Source organism: Gymnoscopelus microlampas (genome assembly GCF_963454915.1).
Source record: "Gymnoscopelus microlampas genome assembly, chromosome: 23".
Classification (NCBI taxonomy): Eukaryota; Metazoa; Chordata; class Actinopteri; order Myctophiformes; family Myctophidae; genus Gymnoscopelus; species Gymnoscopelus microlampas.
The window spans coordinates 20778105-20803096 of record NC_139960.1 but is presented as its reverse complement, the minus strand read 5'-3'; the positions used below and the strand labels follow the sequence as shown (position 1 = coordinate 20803096).

General features: G+C 42.3%; 2 protein-coding genes across 2 annotated transcripts; one reads left to right on the top strand and one right to left on the bottom strand.

The window, feature by feature from the left end:
• Positions 1-3319: 3319 nt before the first annotated feature.
• On the top strand, positions 3320-18435 carry itih2 (inter-alpha-trypsin inhibitor heavy chain 2; the record flags this gene model as incomplete). Its single annotated transcript, XM_084049675.1, has 21 exons — positions 3320-3412; positions 4344-4376; positions 4565-4603; positions 5629-5801; positions 6401-6505; positions 7001-7163; positions 7268-7375; positions 7496-7624; positions 8132-8248; positions 8948-9116; positions 9878-10003; positions 10809-10990; positions 11838-12023; positions 12281-12420; positions 13739-13911; positions 15729-15860; positions 16179-16292; positions 16920-17118; positions 17565-17737; positions 17970-18081; positions 18161-18435. 21 exons carry the CDS (start codon positions 3320-3322, stop codon positions 18306-18308), a joined length of 2814 nt encoding a protein of 937 aa, XP_083905801.1. The 3' UTR covers positions 18309-18435.
• Positions 18436-18618: 183 nt separating this feature from the next.
• Positions 18619-24785, bottom strand: kin (Kin17 DNA and RNA binding protein). The gene is made up of 12 exons (XM_084049652.1): positions 24586-24785; positions 23526-23620; positions 23341-23384; positions 23071-23193; positions 21008-21192; positions 20782-20830; positions 20272-20323; positions 20047-20167; positions 19461-19601; positions 19264-19363; positions 19067-19167; positions 18619-18938 (listed from the first exon to the last, which is right to left on the bottom strand). Exons 1-12 carry the CDS (start codon positions 24697-24699, stop codon positions 18867-18869), a joined length of 1197 nt encoding a protein of 398 aa, XP_083905778.1. The 5' UTR covers positions 24700-24785; the 3' UTR covers positions 18619-18866.
• Positions 24786-24992: the final 207 nt, after the last annotated feature.

The following is a 24992-nucleotide window of genomic DNA, read 5'->3' as shown; positions in this document are numbered from 1 at the left end:
CAGCAATGTTGATGGCAAATGAAGAATCAGACAGATCCGTCTTGATCACATCATGACTATAGAGATAATGTGTACCGATTTGCATGATGTTTGGACAAAATCTGTAAGAGTGATATAAAAAAATGTGTTTTGCAAAAAGCAGCCTCCTGGTGGCGCTATAATAGGGCAATGTCAAAAGGGTGGCATTTGTTCCTCAATGTAATGCAAATATGCATGCAAAGTTTCACCACATTCGGATGCTGCATTCATGATTTGAGGCATTTTGTTCAAAACGGACCACTCCTGCAAACTTTAGATGTCAATCTTAGCCAATCAGGATGGAATGTGACAAATCTAACAGATTTGTCTTGATCATATGACTATGGAGATTATGTGTACCGATTTGCGTGACATTTGGATGAAATCTGCAGGAGTTATATAAAAAAGATTGTTTTACATAAGTCGGCCTCCTGGTGGCGCTATAAAAAGGCAGATGTGAAAAATACAGGGCAATGTGTGTGCATACAAGGTTTTAGGCAGATCAGTGCAGTTATAGGTAAAGACGCTAATCGGGCCACCATGAGGCTGATTTTATTTTTTTCAAGTGGAATTTCTTCCTCTGCCTAGTGGGAATGTGTGTGCGAAATTTCACTGAAATCAATTCATTTTGTGAATTGCAATCACGATGGAATATGAAAAATCTAAAAGACCAGTTTCGTTTAATGACTGTTTTTAGCAAAACTAAACAATAATAGCCTGGAGATCGAGGCTAATGACTATGATACTGTGTACGGATTTGCGTGATTTTTGGACAAAATCTGCAGGAGTATAGGCCTAATACAAAAACAAAATGTTTCGCAAAAATCGACCTCCTGGCGGCGCCTTAACAGGCTGATCTGAAACATTTTGTGCAGAGGTTATGCTCTGGCATCTAGGGTCCAGGGAGTGTTTGACTGCTTGCACAGTTTTGCTGCCATCGCCCTAGGTGCGGAGATTAGATGCTAGATGGACACACACACACACACACACACACACACACACACACACACACACACACACACACACACACACACACACACACACACACACACACACACACACACACACACACACACACACACACACACACACACACACACACACACACACACACACACACACACACACACACACGTCACACACACGGACGGACGGACGGACGGACAGACAGACGGGGACAGACAGACAGGGTGCAAAACAAAACATACTCTATGCCACGCCTTCGGCCTGGCGGAGACAATTACTGTTCAAATAGCAGGACTTGAGAGGCACGCATGGGTTCCCACACGATCGGCACCTCCGACCAATAAACCAAACTTCGTCTTAAGTTTTAGAGGAACAGTTTTCAATTTGTGTTATAGCTAACTAGTAGCCTTGGTGGAAAGTAACGAACTAACTTCCACAAAAAAATATTTGAAAACTTTAGTTATAGTTTCTTTGTAGATTTAGATTATTATTACAAAACGTACATTAACCACTTCGGCCCTATTTAAACTTTGGCTATTTGAAAATAGTCTTGATGTGAGCTTGTAGATCTGCTATTTTAAATATATATATATATATATATATATATATATATATATATATATATATATATATATATATATATATATATATATATATAATTATTTTTATTTTTTTTCTACATTGCAGTATTGATACTTTTTACTTAAACATTTGAGTACTTTTTCCACCACTGGTCAGTTCAAGACAGTAGGCCTATTGATCATCAGTTTCACACTCCAAGTGATTGACTTTACACCTGCAATAGACTATAGCCTACAGTAGCCTACAGTAGACGGAGGCTCATCAGCCTAATAAACAAGCTATTTCGAAACGGACTTCAATGACCCATTTCCTCATGGGGTCATTAAACCAGAATTCCCCTTTCATCAGTGTAGTCTACTCTTTACTTCGTTTACACTGTAAACGAAGTAAAATTACAAATAAATACAGTTTATCTAGCCTATATCACAGTTATTCACACGCGATTTCAGAAAATAAACAAATATTCTACAAATAGATAAATATAGCCTGTAGGCCTACTTGTAAAAAAGCAATACCAATCCCATCATATTACTGTATCAATCTGATAGTGCACAGCCTCATTCAACTTTGATATTCGATTGTATCGAATATTAAAGTTTAATGAGGCTGTGCGTAGCTGTGTGTGCGTGCATGCGTGAGTGTAGGCCACTATCCTATATATAGCTAGAGAGAGAGAGAGTTGAGTGGGGGTGTAATGTATGGCAGCGTAGGCTATAGCCTGCAAGGCCTACATGAATGACATATTTGCAAAAGCATAAAGATATCTTTTGAAACGGGTTTTTAAACCATCCTTCATAAGAGTTAGGAAAGAATTAGTGCCATCTTGTGGACATAGTGCAAAATGTCATCTTCCTAATTTTGACTGTATTTATTATTTGTGTGTGTGTGTGTGTGTGTGTGTGTGTGTGTGTGTGTGTGTGTGTGTGTGTGTGTGTGTGTGTGTGTGTGTGTGTGTGTGTGTGTGTGTGTGTGTGTGTGTTTGTCAGGGCTGCCAACACTCCTGGATCCTGTAGGACTCTCCTGGATTTCGACCATGTCTCCTGACAATCTCCTGGATTTGGTATCGAACTCACAAAATTCACCAGAACACAGGAAATTATATCTACTATGTTACTACATGTTTCTGTAGGCCTACATTTAGCGTTTTAATGGATGAAATTGTACCCTATACATTTTCCAATGCTAGTGGCAAGCCTGATAAAAGTAGCAAACTCACAAAATTCACCAAAACACAGGAAATTACCTGTGTGTGTTTGCATGCGTGTGTGTGTGTGTGTGTGTGTGTATATGTGCGCACGCACACATATAGGCCACAGTGTGTATGTATGTATGTATGTATGTATGTATGTATGTACATATGTATGTTCTACAACAACCAGCTGTAGAAGTATACCACCATCACGATCATGAGAACACGCCATTATCGAATCAAAAAGCCTTCCTCAGTGAGTCCACCAGCATCTGACAGCTTTAGAGCTTAACCTGAATACCCCCACACATCTGTCCTATGTTCCCCTCCCACACTGCCTGCCCGGTCAAGGTCTCAAAAAGTTTCAAAGTTTCCCATCCCTCTGTGGAGCTATACAATCATGAAACACAACAAATATTGACCGCGGGGCCAGGCATCTATCAGTTCAGTGGAGTTTAACCCTCACTTTTGGGTTTCTCTGTGCCTTCAGCAGAAGGATTCTCTCTGCACGGCTGTGGTTGTATCTCTGAAGGACTGCCCGGCCAAGCCAACAGGCCCGGAAACATGAGACATTTGCTACTGTTGACGGGGCTCCTGTTCCTCCACCAGAGCCACTGCTTTGAGTTTTTCATAGACGGAGAATGGGAGGGGGAGACGGTGAGTAGTGTTGAGAGAAAGCCAACAACATGGAGATGATTCTCACTGGTGGAAAAAGTTCTCAGATGTTTTACTGAAGTAAAAGTATCAATGCTGCAGTGTGGAAGTACTCTGTTAAAAGCAAAAGTCCGGAATTCAAAATTTACTTGAGTAAAAGTAGAAAAGTATTGGCATAAAAAATATACTTAGAGTAAAAAAGGAAAAGTACTATAATGTTTGAAAATTTCAGATCTACAAGCTCACAACGCGTCGTGATGCGACACGTTGTGAGCTTGTAGATCGGCTATTTTCAAATAGCCCAGGTATAAAATAGGGCTAAAGTGGTTAATGTATGTTTTATAATGTAATCATTTATATCTGCAAAGTAACTAACTAAAGTATTCAAATGATTGTAGTGGAGTAAAAGCACAATATTTGCCTCTGAGATGTAGTGGAGTACAAGTAAAAGTATTGAAAATTGGAAATACTCCAGTTAAGTAAAAGTACCTCAAAATTGTACTTAAGTACAGTACTTGAGTAGATGTACTTAGCTACTTTACACGACTGAGAGAAAGCCAACATGGGGATGATTCTCAGTGTCCACTGCTGTTGTTGTTTGTTCAATTTAATCAAAGAGTACATGAGTCATGGGACATTTGCTATATAATGTATGACTGCTAGCTATGTAATATATAACACTGCACTTCAACTTTTGATTGATTGATTGATATCTTTATTGATCATGAAATAAACATATGTCACAATAACATACATCTGACGCACCATAATCAAAAGGATAACGCAAAAAAAGCTTACACCTTGTTTCCAGTCCATACTAGGTTGTTGCTGTAAATAAGAATGTGCTCTTTAGGAATTTGCCTGCTTTGGTTTGAAATGTGTTTCTTGAATGACTGAAGCACCATGCTACAAACTTTTTCTGTTCTCTTACCAGGCAGGTCTTCAAGATCACAGGGAAAGACAAAGGGTGAGATTATACATGTTTCTTTTTACAATTAAAAATCAAATCTGTTCATTACTTGTCACACTACATGACAGACAGTATGATATGTGACTGATGAACAGATTTATTTTTAAAGACAATCATAATGACTGACAGCCTATCTTGTAGACTGAGGCAGTGTGGAGCTGATGACTTGTTTGTGTGTTTGTCAGAGAGCGATATTGACCAGCGAGGAGGAAGAAGACTTTGAGGTGAGTCTCTGCGCTTGTTGTTCAGACCGTCTCCACTGTGACAGAGTTTAATGTTATCTCACGATCAATAGCCTGCTGTTTGAAGAGATCCCCCTGACTGACAGGTTATTGACTTCCCTGCCGGTTCACTTTAGTGCCTCAAACAAGTCCTGTCTTTCTCTCTCCCCTGGAAGAGATCACATCGTTGACAGAGTCAGAAGAAACCTGTTAATTCATGGTTCACTCAGGTTATTAGATTTTGTTGGCCACTAGTAAACATAAACTATATATAATTTGTTGTACATTTAATAGCGAAAGTATAGCTGATCTACAAGCTCACAACAAGTTTCATAGGTAAGTACAACATGTTGTGAGCTTTTAGATCAGCTGACTGTACCCACTACCCAAGGTCATATTCATTCAGTTTTAGACTATATATATGGGGAGAGTTGAAGAAGGAGTCATTGTGAAACTCCACCATGAACGGTGAGCAATCCCGGGGTGATGATCTTGGGAGTCACCACAATTTATCATTTACGTCTGCTGCACATTATATGTTTTTTTTTGCCACAATAATGTTGTCCCAGGCAAATGTCGACCTCATTTATTTGGTGCACTTGCGATTAAAAGCAGTCTCTGACAGAGTTTGGTCCAAGATCCTGCAATGAGACCACAAAAATGCACAGATCTTTACATATCTTTACACACTAATCTGCCATATAACAAAAAATAATATCATGTCATACAGTTTGCCACAGCATTTGGCCAAGATCATAGTGGGATCTTATGCGACACGCAATAAACTAATAAGATAGCAGACACTGCACATTGAACAGCAGGCTTTACATGGCGTACGTGGGACATAATGAATTAATTTGCTTCCTTCATTTAATTTTTGTCCTTTTGTCCACCTCAATGATATGCTGTATTGTGAACAAAAAGGACTGTTGTGATCTATTGGTGGCCTTGTCTCACCCGTCTCTTCTGTGTATGACTTGTACTGGTGGTGACAAAGTAATCACGTGTTCTGCTCTGTGCCCCCATAGGCCATCCGTGGTGATGACATCACAGTCAAGAGCTACAAGGTGGAGAGCCGCATCACGTCACGCTTCGCCCACACCACCGTGCGGAGCTCCGTGGTCAACTCTGGTTCCAAAGCCCAGAGCATTGGCTTCAACGTCCAGATCCCCAAACGAGCCTTCATCACCAACTTCACCATGTGAGCAGCCGCTCAGCATCATGCAGAAACACAAAACACACATTAAGCCAAGGAAAACATTCCATAGCATTAGTGGCATGCCCATCTAACCTCTTAAGCCCTACTAAAAAATGTGGAGAAATAGCTCACAACGCGTTGCACCGCAACTGCAAGATTGTAGATCTGTTTATTTGTTTAAATATTTGAATTTATTTCACCTATAATGGCATGCCCAAAACAGTGACACCAGAGTGAAAGTGGCTAAACGGGATCTGTGCATTTAGATATTCACTATACAGCCTCTGTGAAACATAATATAAGCACTTGCTGCTTTTCATTTGAAATGTAGTCATCGTGATTTCAAATAGGCAAGATATGATCTTTGTCACAGATCATCTCACCCTCTCAATCTTTGTGATTTTGATTCCTTTCACCAATAAGTTGTCACCCTCTGATTCTATTGTATTGGAAAATGCAACCACAGCCAAAGTGACAATTACTTGTGTTGTCGTAGCTGATGTCCATTGATTTGCATTGTAGGGAGAGAGCAATTACAAACAATGTGTCTATTGAGTTGATTTCTGTTGTTTTGCACTCGTCCGTCATCGCCATGTGTGCAGGAACGTGAACGGGATCATCTTCGTGGGTTCAGTGAAGGAGAAGACAGTGGCCAGGAACCTGTATGCTCAGGCCAGAGCCCGAGGCAAGGCAGCTGGCATTGTCAGGTACAAGAACATGTCTTTAAGCAATCATTTATACTTAAATATAATAACTGATTTACAAGCGAAAAATGTGATGCATCACTTCACATTTATTTTTATTTATTTTTTAAGATGTATTCATTGACAATGCACAATGTACACATATCATTATCATATCTCTCTCTTTTCTTTTTTTTTATACAAGACATTCTGAAAAAATCACGTCACATTTCTCACATATGTTTGGCCAGCGACACCATTGTGCAACAAAGCAATAATTTGTCTTTACCCCACCACACAGCACACAAGAATCCCTCCTCCTCTGTGATCTAACAGTTTTCAATGAAATGTCAGTTGTTCATAAATCCCATGAGCTTTCTGTATGCGTATAGTATATTATTCAATACAAACAGTGACAGCACAACACAGTAAAACCTGTCAAAACAACAAAAAGAAAAGCAGAAAAGTTGAGAAAACATGATCATGCTCTGACACTTCAGCGATGCTGACTCTTCACAGGGCCAATGCACAGGACATGGAGACCTTTAAGACAGAGGTCCACGTACCCCCTGGCAGTAACATCGAGTTCGAGCTCCACTATCAGGAAATGATGCACAGGAAGCTGGGCTACTACGAGCACGTACTGCACCTGCAGCCTGGAAGGCTTGTGCCCCAGTTCCAGGTGGGTGAAATGTGTGTGTGTGTGTGTGTGTGTGTGTGTGTGTGTGTGTGTGTGTGCGTGTATTTGTCACTCAACAAACCCCCCTGACCCCTGTCTCTTTCTAGGTGGATGTGTACATCTATGAGCCTAAAGGTATTTCCATGGTAGAAGCACCTAACGCGCTTGGGGAACAGTTTGCAGGCCAGATCAAAGTGACCTCCTCTAAAGACAAGGTAACATTAACGTGTGCATTCTATTTTATTTGCATCCACTTGCTTATTTTATAGCATGTAGGTTGTCTTATCTAAATGGATTGTGTGTGTGCGTGCGTGTGTGTGTGTGTGTCTGTCCAGGCTCACATTGTCTTCAAGCCCACGCTACAGCAGCAGAGGAAGTGTGAGAACTGTACGAACAGCGCCATTGATGGCGTCTTTGTCGTCAAATACGACGTGCAGAGAGACAGCAATGCCGGGGAGCTGCAAGTATGTCGCACACAACCATTCACGCATACTATATGTGCTGTATCTACTATGAACTATCTATCAAACTAGTACGATATGCCAGTGGTTCTCAAACTTTTTCATGTCAAGGACCACCAAATTGACACTTATTAGTCCGCGGACCCCCATTTTCTCAACCATTCTCAATTTTTTTTTAATTTCAAGGACCCCCAGTTTCACATGCATTAGGCTACAGACCCCCATGTACTGGCATTTCTATCTCTGGGACCCCACTTTATGTTGTAAAATGTTAATGTAACTCTGAGAGTGTCCATTTTTACACTCTCAGAGTTACAGACCCGTACGGGTCCATTTGGTTCCTATTCATCATTTATCTGGGGACCCCCTGGAACCCCCTCAAGGACCCCTGGGGGTCCCCGGACCCCACTTTGAGAACCAATGCGATATGCTGTTGTTTTCAATCCATTTGATCGGGAATGGAATTGCAACGGCGATGCACATCATTCAGGCTAAGTTTGTCTCCTCAAGGTCTCTGACGGCCACTTTGTCCATTTCTTCGCCCCGGCCAACCTCTCGCCCCTCCCTAAAAACATTGTCTTCGTCATTGACGTCAGCGGATCGATGTGGGGAGTCAAGATGAAGCAGGTGAGAGTCATGGGAGCTTTTTTTTTATTTACAAGCACTTTGACCCCTCCAACAGGTCTCTCCAGCACCTCACTTACCCCCCCCCCCCCTTATCTCTGTTTCTCCCAGTGGTGGAAAAAGTACTCAAATGTTTTACTTAAGTAAAAGTATCAATACTGCAATGTAGAAGTACTCTGTTACAAGTGAAAGTCCAGAAATCAAAATGTACTTGAGTAAAAGTACAAAAGTATTGGTATCAAAATGTACTTATATTACCAAAAGTAAAAGTACTAAAATGTTTGAAAATAGCAGATCGAGCTTGCAGATCTGCTATTTTCAAATAGCCTAGGTATAAAATAGGGCTAAAGTGGTTAATGTATGTTTTATAATGTAATAATTTATATCTGCAAAGTAACTAGTAACTAAAGTTTTCAAACAATTGTAGTGGCGTAAAAGTACAATATTTGCCTCTGAGATGTATAGTAGAAGTACAGTAAAGGTACCTCAAAATTGTACTTAAGTACAGTACTTAATAGATGTACTTAGTAAATGTACTTAGTTACTTTACACCAATGGTTTCTCCCTATCTCCTATGCAACCCCCCTCCTTCCCTCTTTCTCTGTTGTGTCCCCAGCCACCATTTGTAAACTACTGCCCTCATGTGGCCATTGTTCAGAATGTATTTATAATGGAAAACCCCTCATCTCCTCTCTCTCCCAGACTGTGGAGGCTATGCAGGCCATCCTGGACGACCTGACCATCGACGACTACTTCAGCATCATAGACTTCAACCACAACGTGCGCTGCTGGAACGAGGACCTCGTCCCCGGGTCCTCCATCCAGGTCGCAGACGCCAAGAAATACATCCAGAACATCAAACCCAACGGAGGTGAGACAGAGAGAAGAGGGCAAGAGAGTACAAGGTGAAATTCAGTGGTGGAAAAAGTACTCGGATATTTGACTGACTGACTAAGTAAAAGTAGCAATACCGCAGTGTAGAAATACTCGGATACAAGTGAAAGGCCCGTGTTCAAAATGTTACTTGAGTAAAAGTACAAAAGTATTGGCATCAAAATGTACTTAAAGTACCAAAAGTAAAAGTACTGAAATGTTTGAAAATAGCAGATCTACAAGCTCGCGATGCGACGCGTTGTGAGCTTGTAGATCGGCTATTTTCAAATAGCCTAGGTCATTGGTTCTCAAAGTGGGGTCCGAGGTCCGCGGGCTAATATGTGTCTATTTGGGGGTCCTTGGCACAAAAAAGTTTGACAACCACTGGCCTAGGTATAAAATAGGGCTAAAGTGGTTAATGTGTGTTTCATAATATAATAATTTACATCTGCAAAGTAACTAGTAACTAAAGTTTTCAAATAATTGTAGTGGAGTAAAAGTACAATATTTGCCTCTGAGATGTAGTGGAGTAGAAGTAGAAGTATTGAAAATTGGAAGAAATACCCCAGTAAAGTAAAAGTACCTCAAAATTGTACTTAAGTACAGTACTTGCGTAAAGGTACTTAGTTGTTTACACCACTGGTGAAATGTAATGGTTACACTCTGTAAAAGCTGGAACAGAGACATTTACGGAGGCTTTGTGGACAGCAGCTGACAGCAAACATTCAGAAAGTAAATCTTTGTACCCTTTGACTCCAGGCACCAACATCAACGAGGCATTAATGAGGGCAGCACAGATGTTGGTGAAGGCATCTAACCAGGACCTGCTCGACAAGCGATCCGTCTCCATGATCATTCTGGTGTCTGACGGAGACCCCACTGTCGGTGAGACTGATGTTGCCATCATCTGTTGATCCATTTTGCAGCCTTTGTTCACTTTCATCACCAATCACCTCTTAGTCAGCTGTTTAAGTCATTAAACAGCTGAGATCTGTTTTTAGTGATATGTATGGCAATAGAGTACTGAAGTCCTGACGTCACTCATTCATCCCCTGGGTTGCGGAAGTAATTTCTCTATGGAGAATAACATTGGGTCATCTTAGAATCGTCTCTCATAAGAATTGTCAGGGGGGTGTCTCTGTATCGTTTATGATAGTCAGTCACTCATATTTGATAAAGTCTATTTCTGGCGATATTGTCAGGGAGGTGTCTCTGTATCGTTTATGATAGTCAGTCACTCATATTTGATAAAGTCTATTTCTGGCGAAAATGTAACTAATTCGGCCGCAGTAACATTAGCGTTTTCTCACCGTCAGTTGATGCTTCATATCCATATGAGTCAAACCGCCGGGGTCATTTGTTTATTTTTGGAACGCAGTTCTTATTTGACGCGATATTAAACAAGTCTATGGGGATTCTGAATGGGGGAAATAAACCGCAACCCAGGTAGGATGAGTAAATTACGTCAGACTTCGGTGCTCTATATTAAGGACATAGTGGCACTGCCACCTGTCTGTGATGTTTGGTATGACATTTTCCGACTGCTATGGCTCTGGCTCTTGTATTCCTTACTGCTGCTTGAAATGTACTAGGATGCAAAGCTGAAGTTTCAATAGCTGTACTTGTTGTAAGTTGCTGCTGTTGCTCTGTAAAACTACGCAAACCGTCTACCCACTCCATGGTTCTGCAGGAGAGATCAAGCTCAGCGCCATTCAGAAGAATGTGAGGAAGGCGATGAGGGCGGACTTCTCTCTCTTCTCCCTGGGTATCGGCTTCGATGTTGACTATGACTTCCTGGAGCGCATCGCCATGGAGAACAGGGGCGTGGCTCAGAGGATCTACGCCAACCACGATGCGGCGGAGCAGCTACGGGTATGACGGCACAGAGGAAGTATAGAATACAATAGGTTCTATGCAAAGCAGCCATATTGGAAAGAAATTTGGCCTCTTCCTTACTTCCTTCACAGGTGTTACCAATGATACTAATGAGGGCTCTGTTCCATATCATGTAGCACAGTGGTTCTCAAACCTTTTCATTTCAAGGACCCCCATAACTCTTGAGTGTACAAATGGAACCAAATGGACCCTTACGAGTCCATTTGGTTCCATTTGTACACTCTCAGAGTTACACACCTTTTAAGGGGCCATTTGGAACCCCCTCAAGGAACCATGAGGGTCCCTGGACCACACTTTGAGACCCACTACTGGTGGTAACAGTCTTCCACGCCGACATCTCGCCACTCCGACTAGTGGCTTCCGCGTGCGGTTAGGGTTAGGGTGAGGGTTAGGTATAGGGTTCGTTAACGTCGGAAAGGCGACATGTCGGAAAGCCGCCATGTAACCCTACTGGTGTAGCAGTGTTTCCAGTGAGACAAAATGCACAATATCAGCACCCTGACTCTGTTTGACCAGAATGGAACAGAGCCTTCATTAGTATCATTGGTAACACCTGAAGTAAGAAGAGGCCCAATTTCTCTCCGAAATGGCTGCTGTGCATAGAGTCCAAATTGGTATGCCTTGGGCTTCACAGCGGCCGATCCAAGAAAACAACAGATGTGATATCATAGTCAGGACATCACAAGAAAAAAGTCATGTAATGAATGAAATCAGTGCTTCCGGTTCCTCGATCATGCCCAGCTAACTATGGAAATGTCAACCAACCAACCATCAAACTTTAAACACCAGCATGTTTTGGTCTCATCCACTCTCTGCTCTCCAGTCGTTCTACAGACAGGTGTCCTCACCCCTGCTGAGAACGATTACCGTCCAGTTCCCAGAGGACTCTGTGTCCGACGTCACCCAGAACCGATTCGACAAGTACTTCAGCGGTTCAGAGCTGGTGGTGGCTGGGAAGGTGCTGCCCTCTGACAGCAACATGCTGACCGGTCTCACCACAGCATCTGCTGTGAGTAGCACATGCACCATCTGTGGCACACGCACACGCACACACACACACACTCACTCACTCACTCACTCACTCACTCACTCACTCACTCACTCACTCACTCACTCACTCACTCACTCATATCCACAAGCACACACACATATAGAAGTATGTATTATGATGAACAGTGAACAGTCCCAGTAACATGTGTGTTCTGTGTACACACACATAATAACTCCCTCCTCCTCCTCCTCTCACCATCCCATGTTGTCTCCCAGGCCCGTCTGGATCTGTCCTTGGAGACGGAGTCAGACATCACAGAGCTGGACGCGGAGCTAGCCAAGCAGCAGCACTCTTTCACAGGCTTTGCCAGGCAGATGTGGGCCTATATCACCGTCACCCAGCTCATAAGTGAGAGGTACACGCTTATAGAAATGTGTACCTGACGTGTGAAAAAGAGATGTAGAGGTATGATAGGTGAACAGAGACACACGAATGAACTGGAGCCTGCGGATGAGGAGCTGTAATAAGTTCACTGACTGACAGACTTGTTAAACTTGTTATCGAAAGCCTGGAAGCTTGAGTGGTTCGTTTCATTCATACTTGAGGTCTTGTACTTAGGAGAACACTCGTACTCTAACCAGTGGTGGAAAAAGTACTCAAATGTTTTACTTAACTTAAGTCAAATAGCCTAGGTATAAAATAGGGCTAAAGTGGTTAATGTATGTTTTATAATGTATATCTGTAAAGTAACTAGTAACTAAAGTTTTCAAATAATTGTAGTGGAGTAGAAGCAAAAGTATAGACAATTGGAAATACTCCGGTAAAATAAAGGTCCTCAAAATGTTACAGTACAGTAGTACAGTACTTGAGTAAATGTACTTTACACCACTGACTAACTATACAACCCCAAAGATATGTGGGCAGCTCCAAATGTTTGAAAGCACACAGATATGGTTGTTAATCTAAAGCAGTGGTGCACACGTGATGACCAAATGTGGGTTGGGGGAGATGTACTGTACAGTACAGTGTATTGGGTCGTCGAATTTTGTACAGCAACATCAGAATGGCAGGAACAGGAAATGCAGGAACCAAGTGATGAAAAAAAGACATGTAGTTGAATGTTCACTTTTACTAATAATTCAGTCAGATAACTCACAAATACAGTGGAAAACATTTTATGTCATTACAGATGTGAATATTATATATTTGATATTGGCATTCAGGCTCTGCTACATAGGCTAGTAATCCCTGATCATTGCAATTACGAAACAACATTTTTAAGAGCAGAGAGATATATCACAACCCCCCCCCCCAGAGGAAATCAAACACACAGGGAAAGCAGAGCCTAGTGGTGGTGCTGGGGTGGCAGTGGGCGCAAAGGAGCACATACCAACTTGCTATATATGGGACAGTGAGAGGAGCAACAATTAGCTTAAATAAGCCACCAAATTGGTCAGCTGCTTGACACAATACATTATTCATGTTGTTTACTATTATGTGCATTTGTTTATGTACTTTTGAGAGCAGGCTGTGTGGCTTGAAAAAGCACTAGTTTTGACTCTTGATGAAGCCTTGTTGTTGTTATTATGCTGTTATTTAGTCTTATTTGTTTATGTGTTAAAAGCATGACTGTTGTCAGCGACCAAACAAATTCTGCATTGGGCTGGGCTTGGACCTTTTATAGGTCAAATCTGTAGCAAACTCAAGGTTTTAACTGTGTGTTTCTCCTGCAGGTCCCTGGCCACAACGGCTGTTAAGAAGAGAAAGATCACCCAGAGGATCATGACTCTGGCTGTGGAGCACCAGTTTGTTACTCCTCTCACCGCTCTGCTGGTGGAGAGTGAGGGAGGCGCCGAGAGGCTGCTGGCCGACTCCCCCAAGGACCCCAAACACGGCTGCTGCTCAGGTGTCTTACCAAATGAAAGAAAAACTATGATATTCTCGAATCGACAATAGATGCCAGGGAACTAGGGATGGGTATCGTTAGGAATTTTACGAGTCCGGTTCCGGTTCCGGTTCTGCTTATCGGTTACGGTTCTTAACGGTTCTATATTTCGGTTCCAAAATGGTAAAAAAAATAAGAGGTCAAATGTCTATTTAATAGGGATGCACCGAATGGAAAATACTTGCCCAAAAACGAATATAGGAAACACTTGGCCGACGGCCGAATACCAAATGGCCTTAAAGTATTATTTAAAAAAAATATATATGCATTTTTTAAAACATTTTGTTGTACCATTGCTGTGATGGCTATGCCTCTCTTGTAGAGCTACATGATTATGGCAAAACCCTTATATCATAACTATAATGGGTCCATATTGAGATCAGTTATTTAAAACGTATTTATTTATTGTGTAGAATTATTTATTTACTATTGTGTAGTAATAAAATACAATGTCTCAAAACATTGAATAGTCTAACAAAAGGCAATATACTGTAATGTCTGCAGTTGCATTATTGCACACAGCCAAAATGCATTAATAATATTAGGCCATTCCTTCCTTTTGGAGAAGTCACTTAAGTTTCATTTCAGTCAGACAGACAGACAGACAGACAGACAGACAGACAGACAGAGACACACACACACACACACACACACACACACACACACACACACACACACACACACACACACACACACACACACACAATCAAGGAGAAGCGTTTACAGCTGGTGTTATTGTTTGCTCTGCGCAGGCTGAGGCTCTTAACTAGCTGGTTATTCTGTTAATGTTACACCCTCAGACCTCTGACATGGATTCTACTTTTCAAGGTGACAAAAGCAACGTTTGGTTACAAAGTTTGCAGGGCAGGCTAATTCCTTCCTCACTACTTCAGTTGAGAGACGGACATGGTGGTGTCACTGAGGGGGAGAGGGGAGCGGGGAGTGGAGAGGGGGGGGGGGGGGGGGGGGCGTGTGCGGGGTGGAATGTGGCTCAGGGAGAAGCAGCAGCTCCGCAAATGATGTATACTTCTCCATACAGCGGTGTTTTACCGGATTTGTGATATTGTGCTGCCTTTGTTTTAACGGCTTTTAGCGCGTCTAGGAACCGATATGCAGAACCGAAATTACATATTGTTTATGGGTTCCCTGAGGGAACTATTTGCTAACTATGAGCTCAAATATATCTGCTGAGCAGTGGCGTAAAGTGACTAAGTACATTTACTCAAGTTCTGCACTAAAGTAAAGGTTTTAGGTATTTTTTACTTTACTGGAGTATTTCCCATTTTCAATACTTTTTACTTCTACTACACTACATCTCAGAGGCAAATATTGTACTTTTACTCCATTACAATAACTATATAATAATATATGAAAACATTAGTTAGTTACTTTGCAGATATACGTTATTATATTATAAAACATACATTAACCACTTAAGCTATTTTATACATAGGCTATTTGAAAATAGCCGCTCTACAAGCTCACAACGCGTCGCGATGCGCCGCGTTGTGAGCTTGTAGAGCTGCTATTTTCAAACATTTTCATACTTTTACTTTTGGTACTTTAAGTATATTTTGATGCCAATACCTTTTGTTCTTTTACTCAAGTAACATTTTGAACACAGACCTTTTACTTGTAACAGAGTATTTTTATATTGTGGTACTGCTACTTTTACTTCAGTAAAACATCTGAGTACTTCTTCCACCACTGCTGCTGAGTTGACTTGACTCGTATAATTAGTGTTCTGAAGTGTGCATTGTGTGTGTTTGTATGTGTAGGATCCGGAGGGTTGGTCTCTTCTGGTATGCCTCCAATCCGGATGCTCCATGAACCTCCCCCCTGGGTGCAGATGACCACCGATGCACCTCCCCGCCAGGCTATAGGTGCCCAGGCTGAACACATCACCTTTGGTAAGACACACACACACACACACACACACACACACACACACACACACACACACACACACACACACACACACACACACACACACACCTTTATGGGGTTCCCCATCAAGTTGAGGAACAGTTTAAACCCTTAATAAGTCCTTATTTTATTTTTCTGCTATTTTCGAAAGATGTTGACAATCTTCTCTTATGGGGGTCCCTGGCACAAAATATTTTCAAGTGGGAGTCTGCAGCCAAATACATATCAATTTGGGGGTCCTTGACATGAAAGACACTGTTCAACAGATGTTCAGTAAGTAACAGGCTTTTTTCCCGATCCAGTGGAGAACGACCCTCACTTCACAGTGCACCTGCCCAGGAGCAACATGGATGTCTGCTTCAACATCGACTCCAAGCCTGGTAACATCCTCAACCTGCTGTCTGACCGCCAAACAGGTAGCGCACCATGCTCTCTATTCCCTGGTTCTAGTGTTTTGCACCAGAACAGATCTTAAAATATCTCAAATAACATGACCGCTTGGACAACTACACAGCACAAAGACAGTGATTGAAAGATGTAAGCTAGATGGTTTCAGCGATGGCAGAGTCCATATAACAACCACCATAGCAGCAATGATAGAAAGACATGAAACTATCTTAAAATATAGCATTTTCCGCTGTGGATAAAAGTAATGTCAGCTCATTTCTTTTTCACATGACAGCACATGCTTGATAACATGGCTTTCTGCACTTACTGACTCACTGAAATAAATGGGTGATGGCAGCCTCCTGGTGCACCTGATTCGGATGCTATCAATGCATTGAATGGGACAGAATCACCTTTTATTTAATAGACCATTGAATGGGCGAAGTAGGCAACATACTGACCTACCCGCGAGTGCCTGTACCTACTAGTAGTTTAGCAGGTTCTTTTATTGAATGACAACTTTCATGTCAACTTCTTTTGAAAGTCCAATTTAACATTTTAACAACGCCAACTCTCAGTCTAGCATTGACTACCATGACTGCAATCAGAATTTACTATTGCAGTCAAAAAGACAAGTACCCTCGTCTGCCCTGCAGGTGTGGCAGTGAACGGTCAGCTGGTGGGCTCTAAGCGTCTAAAGGGGAACAAGCTGAGCACCTACTTCGGGGCCATCTCAGTCTACTACCAGCCGCTGGGACTCAGCGTGGCTGTCAGCACAGACCACATTGCACTGACCGACGGCAGGAACAACCACAACTTCACGTGGAGAGCCACGGCAGACATCACACAGGACGGGTAAAAAAACAATCACAGTTTTAGGGGTGAAATGTGATGAGTGCCATGAGGAGTTTTATATGGGGTTCATAGAGGTGTAGACACTGACACTGTACATTTGTAGTACATTTGTCAGCTATCGATGTAACCACTTTCAACCTGGTGTCCTTATTTTGGGCATGTCATCATAGGTGAATATTTTAGACATTTTTCAAAAAGGTTCCAAAAATAGCAGATGTACATGCTCATAACACGTCGCAATGCAAAGTGCTGTGAGCTTATAGATATTTTCGCTATTCATCATACGTATACTGTAGTGTAGGCGTAGGGCATAAGTGGTTAAAAAGTATTAATCAATGTCTTGCAATCAACCCTATCTTATTGGAATACATATAGCAGGTATTATTATTATGATTATGTTGTAATTATTACTCTAACAGGCATACTGTACTGTCATTGTGTTTCAGGGTGAGGGTTGCCATTGTGAAGGACTCTCATGTCACTGTAACTATAAATGATACTATGAGGTTCTCGGTGATGCTCCATCGTGTTTGGAAGAAACATCCAATCAATGTAGACTTCCTGGGAATCTATATCCCTACAGACAACACTTATTCCACCCTGGTCCATGGACTCATAGGTACGTTTTCCATGTGGTTAAGTGCTGACAGGTAGAATGATGAGTCATTTGCACCATTAAAGTCCTTCTGACTAATCATGACTACTATCCTGCAGAGTGAAACTCCTGTAAACTGCAACAGTTAATCTTTTTTCTTTTTTCATCCTACATATACCTGCTGTACCTACCATCCTACATACTATATTACGATGTTTGATGGCTGAAAATGTGTGCCATGTTTGTGACCTTCCAGGGCAGTTCTCTACAGAGCCTGAGGTGAGTGTGCAGAATATTCACAAAGGAATAGATCCTCTGAAGGATGAGGCCACCATGAAAGTGAAGGGACACAAGTTGGCAGTCACCAGGTAAGTCAAATACACACAATGGATTATTCAACAAATAACTTGGCTGCTAATGGCCACTAAAACCAATTTTATGTGTCAGGGGCTGGCAGAAGGACTACAGACAGGATAAGAAGCAGGGCACAGATGTCTCCTGTTGGTTCATACACAACAGCGGAAAAGGCTTGATCGACGGCCATTATACTGACTACATCGTCACAGATCTCAACAGCTTCCTTCAAACACTCTGAGCCTCCAATGACATTTCTTTCACAAGGATCACATGACTCGGAAAGTGGGATGGGTAGATATTTGAGCTACATAATAATAATACAAAGAAATTGCCAGTGTCATACACTGCTATTTGTTTTCTGGACCAGTGAAGCCTTAATTAACAAAATGCTACAACCACTTGAAAGGGTGAGTATAAGTTCTCAATGACAAAATGGTCCAAAGTAAAGAGGGGATGAATGCATACGGCAATTTTATTTTCTCTTAAAAACATATTACAAAGTAAAAGTACATATTTCTCAGCGTACCACTATATAAAAGGACACATGATTCACTTTTGTTGTATTTTATTCAAGAAAAATGATACATCTTCATTGTCAAGATTCGTTAATTTCACCAAATAAAAAACAAAAAAAACATCTTGATCTCATTCACTTATTCTGTAATTAAAAGGTGTTGTAAAGGTGGTAAGCTCCACAGACAATGCACTGTGGAGCTACCATATGTATATATATATACAGGTTCGGAGGGAGCCTGACACAGTAGAGTCCCTCAGCCAGTGTGGTCAGTGAGGATCTTTAGGCAGGGCCGTCCAGTTTTGAAAAGTCCTCATAAGCAATGCCGTCAACCCGTCTCCCTTTCATCCGACCCTGGAGACGAGACAACACAAATGTTAAGAAGACATACAGGATTATGTATCTATTTGAGAAAAAATGGACGGACAAAAGGTGCAAAGAATGGGACATAGACTTGCAGCAATTCTGTACTTCTCCCTTACCGAGTCAAGTGTGAGTGTAGCACAGAACTTCTTCTCATCTATACCCTCCAACACAGCCTCTGTCTCTCTGTACGGGCCATTCAGAACCAGGACACGTCTACCTGCAGGCCACCGTTACATAGGGGTGGGGGGTTAGATTAAGACCCTGGAGTTGAGGTACATATTGAGCCAGAACAATCTCATGTCTGCATCCTTACCGACTGCAGGGATAACAGTCTCCAGATGACTCTGGTCTAGTTTCAGTTTGTCTCCAGAGGGAATAATCCTCACTACAGCGGTGTATTGGTCTCGCACTTCCTGTGGCAACAGGAGTAACAATACAAATGTTAGTCACTCTTGCTCTCTTTAACTCATACACACAAGCACGCGTCACTTAAAATTAATCCTCTGTTACCCTGATGACGGCCTTCTTCTTGTGGTACTTCTCTCCCAGTTTCTTAGTGACAACTTTCACCACAATGTTAGGCTGCAGCCAATAGTCAGTTCTGACGGACTTCCTCTTCTGTTCCTCCAGCTTCTTCTTCTGTTCCTCCATCTAGACAATAAAGACATCACAAATGGTTTATGTTTCACTGACCCTATTTTGCATAAAGTACAGATACAAAGAACATTTTCAACCATTAGATATGAAGACAAGAGAGACACATTATAGGGGTAATTCAGCCATTTTTCACTGCAATGTTCCACTGCTAAATTTATGCTCAATTGTACGATGGTGTTGCGTGCCAAAGGAAGCGTTTTTGCCGTTTCCCCCATATTGCATGTTTACACAGAGGCGGAGCGTTTTAAAAGATTTCCACTCTGGAAGGAGGTTTCACTTCAATGTGGTTTCAACTCCCGAAAATGCAGTCTAAACGGACGGATCTGATATTTCATTTTGCCGTTTTCGAGACCGTGGTCGTTTACACGGGGCCTTTTAGTCTCATCCGAAATCTTTGGTCTGAACAAGGCTATAAATACACAACACAATGACGCAATACCTCCATGATCTCATCCAGGGCAGACTTCTTCTTCTTTTCTTTGGACTCTGAACTGGAAGACATCTCTTTCCTCTTTGCCGACGCCGCTGCTATTGTCAGGGCACTTGGACCTTTGACGGTACTATGGAGACCAAGTTATGAACAAATCGTAAGTGATGATTGTCATGTCAGTCTGTCATTTATGTAGCAGAATTAAATGGTATTGCAAAAGAGCCGTCTCGGTACCTTGGTTTAGATGGACCTGCTGCAGAAGAGCACGCTCCCATATTGAAGACAACTGAAAGAACAAGCAGAAGTTGTTTTTACATAAAGTGTCCATATACAGCCTTTGAAGCCACAATCTGGGACTTATTTTAATGAATACAACGTTATTTTAACTAAACTGTATGGTACAATATGGTAATACATTATAATTAGCACATCTGCAGTGTTTGGAGAGCTCTTACATTTTTTCCATTTAATTTGTTAATGAGGACTGAGATACAGGAAAGGAAAGACTTGCAGGAGAGACTTGCAATGCAAGTGTCCAGCTGAAAGCAGAATTTTTGATATATAAATAATGAAAGTGAGAAATTGAAGCAACAGCTTGTTGTTGGATAAGCACCACTACACAAAAGCTGCAAGGTCCTTTTTCATCCAAAGATTTGGAGCTTAAAAAGGAACGTCTCAGTGCAAATGCGTATATCTATGTACATAAAAGAGCTGAGCGGTAAGCTATCAGTCCCCAAGACTAACCTTTTTCGTCCTCGTTCTCCCGCTTGAGCTCTGTGTAAACTGGTGTTTCCTAGGGAATAAAAGACAGAAAAACATTGTTTGATTCTGCGACAAACATCTAGATCTTGCACAAGGAAAACACTTTCTTTATGTTAGCATAGATGCCACAACAAGTGTCCTATTGAAGTGCATTGTGTCCTTCTTGGCTGAAGTACTCGTGTGTGTGTGTGTGTTGGGGGGGGCTCACCTCTGGTTCTTTGCCCTCACGGCCTCTGCGGACCTGCTCTTCGATGAACTTAGCACCACGCTCCGCATCATCCAAGTCCTGCTTCTTCTTCTTTTCCGACTCCTCCTGACGTCGAATTGTCTCCGGATCACGGTCAATGTACTGAACGTACCAGCCTTTAGGGGTCTCATCAACCTTTGCCAAACCTAGGGGGTACCATTAAGCAAGATATATTACGCATTATAAAGAATGTGCTTTTCTATCTCAAAACCTGACTAGCAAATAACTAGCAAAGCCCCTCCAAACCACTGGGAGGGAAGATAGCAGATAGTGAAGGTGGTTCACACAATCTAACTATATAAATGGCGAGCAACTTCCGCACCCTCGGTGGTGACACCCCACAGCTCTGTTATCGGATAAACAACGCACCGCCAGACCACATGTCGCCTACTGACTCGCCACGGCGGCCGCACTGAATTTACGCCTCGCGTAGGGGACATCTCACTGTTCACTACACCTTTTCCACCGCGCAACATAATTAATTCTACTCACCAAATGTCGGACAAAACGGAAGGGGAGGCAGCTTCGTACCGTTTACCGTGCGCACGACCTCATCACCACAACACCAGGCAGCCGCTGCGGGGGTTTTTTCCTTTTTTTCCAAACTTTTTTTTTGGTCACCATTTTCTCCAGGCACCATTTCTGGTGTAACGTCGGGTGTTTCTTTTCACCAGCCAATCACCTTTCACGTTGCCACGTCCGTTGCCACGTCGCGCTGACGTACGCTAAACAAGCGCTGCCGTGCGCACAATGCAAACGAGCCCAAAGGCGCGCAAAAATAAGCCGACCATTGCTTACACACAAAGTCAGACCTGGCAACGCAGCCTACGCCAATCATGTGTGAGAGATCTACAAGCTATGGGGCAGAGACGCCACCGTATCTTAGCAACAACTACAGCGCTCACTCTCATTGGTCGTGTCACGCTAAGAGCAGTCTCCAGACAATGGCATCGCAGACAGCTTGCTGTTACTGCTGTAGCCATCACAGGCAGTTGCAGCACGACGGACAGGGCGCTGTGATAGCTGCCATGTCGCTAACGCTAACCTGGTTGTCATGCCTGCAGCGGCTGTGCAATCACTTTGTCAACAATGCACGTTCGTGTGGTGAATGTCTATATTGCTGCTCAGTTCGTCCATTGTAGATGGTGTATGTTTGTGTGTGTCTTCTGGAGAACTATGTAGCCCCCCCCCCCCCCCCCCCCCAAATACACGTACTCACAACAACACCAGGCGGCCGCCATCTTGCAGAAAGGGCTGCCATTCGCCAGCTTTCAGAAAAACAAGCAACCACCTTCATATTTTTTTTTTTTTTTTTTTTTTTTTTCCTTTTGGAAATTTTCATCCCACGATTTCCGCGCGGACCACCAGGGGGTCCGCGGACCCCCTGGTGGTGCGCGAAACATACAAAATATAATTTCTTCTACTTATTTTTCATCATTTTGTAACTTTTACATTACACTTTCTTACAATTTCTTTTTTTTCTCCCTTTTTGCAAATGTTACTTAGACAATTTGTCTACCCCCATATACACACGCCCACGCGGGCCCCGTGCGCGTACATGCCTCTAACAGCCATAATCCCCATCTATACTGCCCACTCTGTGCTGCAGCTACACGGATACAGACACAGGGACACGGAGGGACCAACAAAGCAAAGCCCCGTGCGCGGCTGGGGTTGAGGGGGGCGTAGCCCCCCGAAACTCTAGTTAGACATAATCTCCACAGCTGCTTGATATTGCTTGATTGTGGACAAGGATGGTGTTTCGTACTGCTTCCACACTTTTTTTTAAAAGTATACAATTAAATGTGTCAGTCATTTCTTTGTATATTTAAGTTATCCGTCATTATCTGCCCTGTGCAATTTGTGATTATGAAGCCTAAAAACTAAACAGAAATTAAAATTGTATTCATAATGTTCCTAAGCTCAATGACAAAAACACAATTTAAATTGTTAATCGCAATTATTTGTGTGTCAATTAATTGTCAACTTAATCGTGACAGCCCTAACTGTGCCCATTGACTGACCTTCTTTCCCCAGCCACTTGGTAAAGTCCGTAAGCGTCTCCCACTGTGTGGAGTTCATATGGACGTGTTCCCTGTCGCTGATGTACTCGTTATAGATGATGTTGTTATGCACTCGCTTGGTCCCTGCACAGACAGACAGACAGACAGACAGACAGACAGACAGACAGAGAGAGAGAGAGAGAGAGAGAGAGAATGTTCGTTATTTGACTGTAATACGCTTTTAACCGTGAAGTTAAAGTGGTAAAGTTAAATGGGGAAATCCACCCTTACCAAAACGTCTTCTTAACAAGTCCAAAAAGTCACTTTTAAACTCCCTAGGAAAGCAGGGGAAAGTAAAGTCAGTTCTACCGCCCATGGGCTCAGTGGGATGAAAGGTTAACATGCCAGTACGTCTTTATAAGACTGTAAACATCAGCTCATGCAACTTCATATCACAGCATTACAACAGGACTCACTCTGAGAAGAAGTCCATGAACTGGTTAGGATCTTCTGAGGCCAACAACAGCTGCCTCTGGTGGGACTCCGACATGCAGTGACACTTGAAACCATTCTGTGAGCAAACAGAGAAAATGGTTCAAAACAACATATAGCTGAATATTATTAAAGCTGTCTGGTGGTGATAAAGCAAAGGTTATTCATACAATTATTGGCATCGACATTATACTGAAAGTACCAAAAATAAAAGTACTCATGATGCAGAATGTCCTATTTCACAAGTTTTAAAATGTATAAACAATCTCACAACGTGTCACAAAGCTTGAATACTTTTTACCACCACTGGGTGGGTTATATACTTATATCATGTTGCAGATGCTAGAATAGGCGAACTAAACCTGTTATGTAGCCATCATCACCATCTAGCTCAGTGGTTTTCAACCTTTTTTGGGACCCCCAAATTGACACACATTAGTCCAGGGACCCCCATTTGAAAAGATATGCCAGGGACTCAACCATTTTGATTCCTTGGGGGTCCCCAATCTACACAGTAGTATCATCATCAGTGTTCATTTAACTCTGAGAGTGTACAAATGGAACCAAATGGACCCGTGGTTCCATTTGTACACTCTCAGAGTTACAGACATATAAGGGTCAATTTGGTTCCTAATTATTAATTTGGCTGGGGACCCCCTGGAACCCCTTCAAGGACCACTGGTGGTCCCCGGACCACTGGTTGAAAACCAGATTCTAGCTGGTACCAGTTAGGTAACAGAGAGAAGACAACCACAATGTATTCCCAGTGTGTTTGACCCCTCTCATTATTACAAATGACTGGTACTCACATGTGTTACTTAAGTAAGAGTATCAATACCACAACATAGAAATACTCTGTTACAAGTGAAAGTCTGGTATTCAAAATGTACTTGAGTAAAAGTACACATACTTAAAGTACCCAAAAGTACTCATGATGCAGAATGTCCCATTTCACAAGTTTTTAAACGTATACAAAATCTTTCGAAAATAGATGGCTAAGCTAACAGCTGAGCACCATGGCTCTGTGTTGTTCTGGTCTCTCACCTCGTCTCGACACTGTTTCTGACACATCTGACAATACCATCTGAGCTTCTGGAGGCCCTTGGCTTTGATCCTGTTGCCTATCGCCTTGGGGCTGAAGAAATCTGCTTTCCCCATCTTTGATCTTAAACCAGCTAGATGTTTACTCTGTGGTTTAGTCCTGTGCTAGCTTAGATACTAGCTGGCTGCTCGACTACTTCTTCAATCTCTCACTCGGCACTCGACGCACTTCATACGTCGTCGTCGTCACTCGGGAATAGTCTCGCGAGACTTGGGGTTTCTATCTACAACCAATAAGTAACTAAGTACATGTACTCAAGTAAAATGTTGAGATTTAAAAAATAAAATAAAATCTTTTTTCTGCATTTACAAATTTCAGTACTTTTACTTCTACCCCACTACATCGCAGA